The sequence below is a fragment of the Parasteatoda tepidariorum genome, chromosome 3 (assembly GCF_043381705.1).
Source record: "Parasteatoda tepidariorum isolate YZ-2023 chromosome 3, CAS_Ptep_4.0, whole genome shotgun sequence".
Classification (NCBI taxonomy): domain Eukaryota; kingdom Metazoa; phylum Arthropoda; class Arachnida; order Araneae; family Theridiidae; genus Parasteatoda; species Parasteatoda tepidariorum.
The window spans coordinates 67,446,042-67,453,051 of NC_092206.1; the positions used below are offsets into that span (position 1 = coordinate 67,446,042).

Consider the following 7,010-nt stretch of genomic DNA (forward strand, 5'->3'; position numbering starts at 1 on the left):
TAAATTTTAAAGTTTTACAAACATGATATAGATAGAAAATGTTGCCCTGGTCTGGGGTTTATTTTTTGCGGGATACAATTTAGAAATAAATATTTCTTATCATTAAAAATGAAACTAAAGTAGGCGTATGTTTTGAAAAATAATATTTTACAAACAGTAAAAATTTAGGAAGTTTTTAGCCGTATGTATTCTGAATTAATCAGTAAAATGAAATTCTTGCAATGAAAAAGTAACTTAAGAACTAATAATTTTGATCAGTTTTAACATTTGCTAATAAAATTTATTAAATTCTTTTCAGACATTTGTTGAATCTTTTCTCCTTGGAGTTGCAGCTTGGTAAGTTAAGTAATTGTATGTATGATTGCAATAAACTGTTTAAATCTAGGGTTGTCAAACTTTTCAATTCAGGTGTCTTTTCTAGTTTTAATTCCTTTTTTCCTTCTTAATAGTTAGTCTCACTAATCATTTAAAAACTCGTAAACTATTGCTTATCACTAGTAAAGTGTTAGGTAACAATAAAAATGTTTAAGGGTAATTCTGGGTAAAAAAAAAAGCTTTTTAGAAATATAAGCTGAGGAAAAAAATGGTAATGCTCTAAAGTAGATGTAAAAATATATATCACATTTAGACAATTCCAGTATATAATACGTATAGTATAACTTAATCAGACATGTGACTTTTCAGTATTTTTTTTCTGTTATTGTATTATCTCAAAATATGCTCACAAATTGCCATTTTAGTATTTTTTATTCTGATTGGGTATATGTCTTTAATATTTGCAGTAGTATTGGATGCGCTATTTCTTCCAAAAGAAAATGCAAATGAAATATTTTTGGTGTCACTTTATTTTTTTAAGGCCACTGAAAGCATGTATAAACTTTTATTTGTGTCCAAATGCAAAATAAAGGAAAAAAAGGAACTTTTAAATTTCTTAAAATGAGACTTATCACCTCAAAAAATTTTGAATAAATTTGAGTATAAAAAACTAATTTTCATGAAACTTAAATACCCTATTACACTGGTAGTAAACTGCAAATTAATTTTGTCTTTTGAAATGGATAACTTTTATTCCAATATTATCATTTCTTTATTGTGATTAATGTGTACCTCTGTGAATTCTCCTCTTAAGCTAAGTATTCTAACGTTACCTCTCTTTTTAAATCATCTATAATTTTGTTTCTCATAAAAATTACAATGCTGAATTGACAGCACGCTGCAAGGAACAAAAAAAGTAAAATGAATTGTTACTTAATTGCAGGTTTTTACAGTATAGGAATTTATTATCCTTTTTATTGAATTTAAACAAAAAAGTTTTTTGGATACAATTTAACCATACTTTTGCGAGTGCTGCTTTAGTATATATATATTAAATTAGGCTGATTTTTTACAATAATAATATCTTAACCAGCTTTGGCCTCACAGATAAATTTGGGTTTATGAGGATAATGTTGCAGATTGACACCATAAATTCTACCATTGCCTATGATTCGCCGGAGTATTTAGTTAAAGTTATCCAACCGGTGTAGATTTCTGAGAAATAGATTGTGAAAAATTTTGGAAATCTTTCGCGAATAATAGTTTAAAAACAAAACATCATTAGAGAGATGACACAGTCGATAAATAATAGAATCTAAATTAACGTTTGTCCGCCAGAAAACAGAACTAATTTCGGCGAAATAGAGGTGCCCAGTCACTACCTGATCTTACCCCACTCTCCCTTACCCTTCATTGAAAGTTTGGATGCCTTTAATGTTTATTTCTCTTTTTGCGTATTCTTCTCTATTTAAAACATAAATTAACAAGTCTTATAATTGTGAGCGAAAATTGTTTGATTCACTTGAATGCATAATTTTATACAAAAGCAAAATATGCAAAAAATTAAGTTAGCATTAAGGGACTGAGACTTCTGATTAAGCTATCGGAAATAATATTTTTAGATTCTGATTACCCTCTATACTTTTTAATCGAAAAATTGGTATAAAAACTCATATTTGTAGAAAAAATGTATGATTTCATAATTCCGGATGATTTCGTGTGCAAAAATAATTTAGCATAGTCGCCAAAATTGTTTTTTTTTTAGCACCCTTTTGTTTTATCATCTTGCTCTCCCTTTTCTTTTAATCAACTTTTTTTTTTCCTTGCTATAACTTGTTTTGTATTTTTCTTACTCATTTCTGTGTTCCTCTCTTTCGTTTTGTGTTTGGACGATGAAGGTACTTCCATAAAAAACGGGAAGTATTATGTTTATCTGTTTAGTATTAATTTTTACTTTTTTTTACTCTTGACTTTAGTTTCTTGTTTCGATAATGTCTTTATCTCATTATAGTGCTTATGAAGCTGAGGAAGTAATGTGGGCTGCTGGAATTTGTGCAGTAAGTGAAACATAATTCATTGTTAAGTAAAATTGTAATATTTCTACCCTTTTTTAAAAAAAAAATAATAATTTTGACTTTTCTTTCTTTTTAGTTTATATGTTTGGGTTTGACTGCTTTTGCGTTTCAAACCAAGGTAAAATTTGGATTTAATTTATTCAATTCTAAATCATTATTTTCCCATAAATTTTAAATATTGTCTTTCATTAATAGTATGATTTTACCATGATGGGTGGATTTCTGTTTGTGGCTCTGCTGTGCTTTGTAATCTTTGGATTTTTGGCTATTTTCCTCCATGATCGGGTATGTATTTTTCATTTTTTTCCTAATTATATGTTAATACTTTGTATGCTACGTACCAAATCAGAATTATCCTTACCTTATTGATGATATCTTTTTTTTCTAGATTGTACAGCTGGTTTATGCTTGTGTTGGTGCTCTCATATTTTCCATGGTAAGTATCAAGTTATTTTACATTATATGTACTGAAATTAAAATTCCTGCGTTATGATTCAAATAACATCCTGTATTGTGTTACCTCATTTTAAATATGTGTTTAAAAAGCCCAATATGTTTGAGAGTGATATTTTATTCTTCAGTTTTCTATTTATTGTACTAATGGTAAATTTCTTAAAAAAATATTTAAGCTTGAATTTGAATTTTATTTATGTCATCAATGTTTAGGTTCGAAAAATGTAATTTAATTGGAAAAGTAAAGATAATTGTTTACAATTTAGCCGTTAGTCTTTTGAATCTATGTGTGTGATTCCATATATGATGCTAAAGATAATAACTAAGTCAATTTTTGTGTCTAACATTCTATGCTGTCTAAAGTACAGTAGTAGCAAATCTACTAGACACAAGGTTTACCTCACAGCCATACTTTTCCCCATTCAATCATTTACCTCTTTTTATATATATATATATANTATATATATATATTTGTTTTTAAAAAATGACCACACTATTGAAAATTTCTACTGTACATTTTTTTTTAAAAAATAATCAAAAGACCAATCAACATCGATTTTAAATCCTTCAATTGATAAATATTAATGTGCCAACCGGCCTGTGTAGGGGTCAGAGAACTGGCCTTGCATCAAAAAGGTTCTGGGTTCGAATCCTGGGCAAGGCATGGATGTTCTTTCCTTCTCTGTACTATCTACTGTGGGAGCAATGTTGACCCACCTGATATGGTGCCCGTGAAAAAGTGGCCAACAAATTTGCCCTTCAGATGCCTGTATGACGAAAGGTCATTCTCCAGGTAGGCATTGAGGGAAAAAATATATTAATGTCAGGTGCTTTAAATTGAATTTTTTAATGTGACTTGTTAGGGGATCGATTACTGTTTAATTTTTATTAAGTATTGTTAATTAAACCCTGTTTTTACATGGTCAGTTTTGCTATTTATATCATTGATGTTTATATTGCTCATTTGTTTTATATTGTGGTATAATCTTATTTAATTTAAATATTATATTAGTAACAGTTCATTATATCAAGATGATTTGAGAATTTGAGTGCTGTATTTTTTAACTCGTTCATTTCCTAATGATATCCATAAGATTTATTAATTCTCTTGTTAATAGTTTATTGTTAAAAAAATTCTCTTGTTAAAAAATTTGCTGCACACAAAGTAATCTTGAAATTGTTATCCCAAAAACGTTCTTTTCATTTTTTAATTTCCTATGTTTTTCTTGTTTTGTAATCTTATGCCTAGTAGTTTCTTAACATGTCTTATTGGGTTAATTTAGTTTCTCCTCATTTTGAATTGAGTATCCCTGTATCATCCATGAAAGCTAGCATTTTATATTTATTCTTTTTTAACAGGTTAGGCATAATTAAAAAAAATTATTTTGGCCTTAAGTAATTTTATATTTGTTGCAAATTAAAACTTCATTAGATCATTTACATGAAAAGCTTAGTTGATTTTTTCCCAATTTTTATACGAACCAAATCTTTAATGATTGATTGATATTGAACAAATTCATTCCTTACCAAGTTTCATTAAAATATGTTTTGAATTTGAGAATGCAATGAATATATTTTTCTGCATTGAATATAATGATTCATATTTTTAAATATTTGTTATTTTTCAGTACTTGGTTTATGATACTCAATTATTGATTGGAGGCCACCACAAATATTCGATCTCACCTGAAGAATACATTTTTGCTGCTTTGAATTTGTACCTGGATATTATTAACCTCTTCATCTACATTCTCCAGATCATTGGATCCAGAAACTAAAATTTTAAAAGTATTTGATTGTATTTTGATTTTATCTTTCAATTTATATAATTTTTTTTCACGATTATTGGCTATTTACAGGAAAAAATATCTAAATAATTTTGTGTATTCCTACATCAAACTCTTGTGATATTGTAATTGAATTTTTTTTTTAAACAAAAGTTGTTAAAATTTAAAAACAGTTTTTATAAATAAAATTGAATTTTTCTTTTAAATGGTTGTGAAATTATGTTTGCACCCAGTTGTAGATATTGTATTTACTGTATTTCAAAGTTGTTGAAATGTATATCTGATTTTACAAGCTTTAAATATTTGTGTGGTGCTTAGGTATTAAAACACGCTTTGGCTAACTGGTTGTTGATTATTCTTTAAAAGTTTGGATGCTCTCCCTATGTTACAGTATAAAACAGTTACAGTTTTGATTTTGTGTTTGCAATTAAGTTTGTTTTATGTCAAAAAATTCAATTTGTGGAAGTATTCAAAATGTAAATTTTTATTTTGAACTAAACTATTTTTTAAAAAAATGATTTTTTGTAGAAATGACATAAATTTAAATTAATATGTATCTATATTTTATTGTAAATATTCAATCTAGTTTTTGTATTTTGGAATTGCATTTACTTCGAGAATAGTTCTTAATTTACAAACTTTGTGAGAAAAGTACTTTAACAAAAATTTTACTATTTCAGTAGATTTTATTTTGTTCCATCGGACTATGGAATATAAACTTATTTTGTCAAGTATTTAAATTTCATGGATCTCAGTAGATGAAAGTGCTAAGTAAAAGGCCTTGAGGGTTTTTGAAATGGAAAAGCATTGTTGGTGAGCATTCGGCAGTAAACAGCTGGCGTGTAAACATAAAAGGAATTTCTAATTGCAGCAAATTAAAACGCCAAGAGTGCAAGCGCCCTGAAGTGAATAATTTTATTTAATGCCATTTCATCAATCAAAAGATTATGGAAAAATGATTAAGGTAGGGCATAATCTTTCTTTTCTATTGTCAATGTATAAATTTATAAAATAACTCAAATTTACTAAAATGACACTTGGAAACTTCGTCTACCTACCTCGTCAGTTATATTTTATCTGTTACTTTTGACACATCTATTTCTTAGACAAATTTTGTCATAAGTATGATACTGGCAAAACAGGGATCTGTCTAGGCTTTTCTAAGAGGTACCTATTTTGTGAAAATTTAAACATAATTTGTGAAAAATTAAAAAAATTTTTTTAAGTAAAAGTATTTTGTGAAACTACTGTTCTTCCTAAAGTTGAATTTGTGAAGATACCGCTAAACGGTAGTAAATTCGGCTTGGACAGACCCCTGCAAAAGTAACTTGAATGAATAGAGACAACATGGAGATAGCTTTCAAACTTTTCAAAATAGTGTATATATAATTCTTTATCCTCAGATTGAGAAAGATTAAAATTACACGTATTGTTACTTAAAAGTATTGATTATTTTACTTACATTGCTGAGAGCAACATATGTAAGTGATATCTATACTTGTTCCTGAAGATTTATGGGGAGAAAAGGCTGAGATGTTGATAATTTTGTTGTTTTCCTACGTGTGATTGCAACACCATGATTTTTATAGCTGTTTATGTATGTATAGGGGTACAGTTTATACACAATTTACCAAAAATTGATTTTTCTCCACTTTTGTGAACAAGTTTGTGTTTGTTTTAAGTTATTGATATGTAAATCTGAATATGTAGTCAGAAACTTGTATATGCCAAAATCTGTGTCAAGTCAGTTTGGAAGACACAGACCTAAAATTTGTGAGTCCCATTAAAGAAACTCTTGATTAATAGTGTTGTTCTTTATATATGTGCACTAACATATAAATTTGTGTCGGATACTTATGAAATCTCAGTTTAAAGTTTGGAGTAATTTATTACTTTTAATATATTTTTTAATTTATTGCTGAAAAGACGTATACAAAATCAGTAAATTTAATATTTACGTATGAAAAACTTATCAAAACCTAATGAAGAAATTAAAAACATCAGAACGTATTTGATTCCCTAAGAAGCGATAATGAAATTTTTTTTTCAAAATCTTGTAATCAACCGGTTTTGATATTTTTAATTCTACCTTCCGCAGTAGTTATTCACCAGTTTTTAATGATTTTTTTTCATATTTTTCCTTACTCAAATATTTGTAACCCCTATTGTACAAATAATTTTAACCTCATATTGGGGATGTGGATCATAATAGTGGTTTGCCCAAATAGCTAGAAAAAAAACATTTTTTAAAAAAAAAATCATTAATCGATATTATTTATCTGGAAATGAGCTTAGTCATTATTAAAAAATAATCAAAATTTAGATGAATCATTGGTATGGGGTAAAGGGAAGAAAAGAAGTTTTAATAGAAATGTTTAGG

The 7,010-nt window shown here is 27.5% G+C and overlaps 1 protein-coding gene across 2 annotated transcripts in view; it reads left to right on the plus strand.

Moving 5' to 3' along the window:
• Positions 1 to 6,433, plus strand: part of LOC107454355 (protein lifeguard 1) — a 24,347-nt gene extending 17,914 nt beyond the window's left edge. For both annotated transcript variants that reach the window (XM_071178798.1, XM_071178799.1), the window contains exon 11: positions 4,472 to 6,433. In XM_071178798.1, coding sequence (XP_071034899.1) covers positions 4,472 to 4,621 — 150 coding nt within the window. In that variant the 3' untranslated portion in view covers positions 4,622 to 6,433. The remainder of the gene's footprint in view (positions 1 to 4,471) is intronic.
• The last annotated feature ends 577 nt before the right edge of the window (positions 6,434 to 7,010 follow it).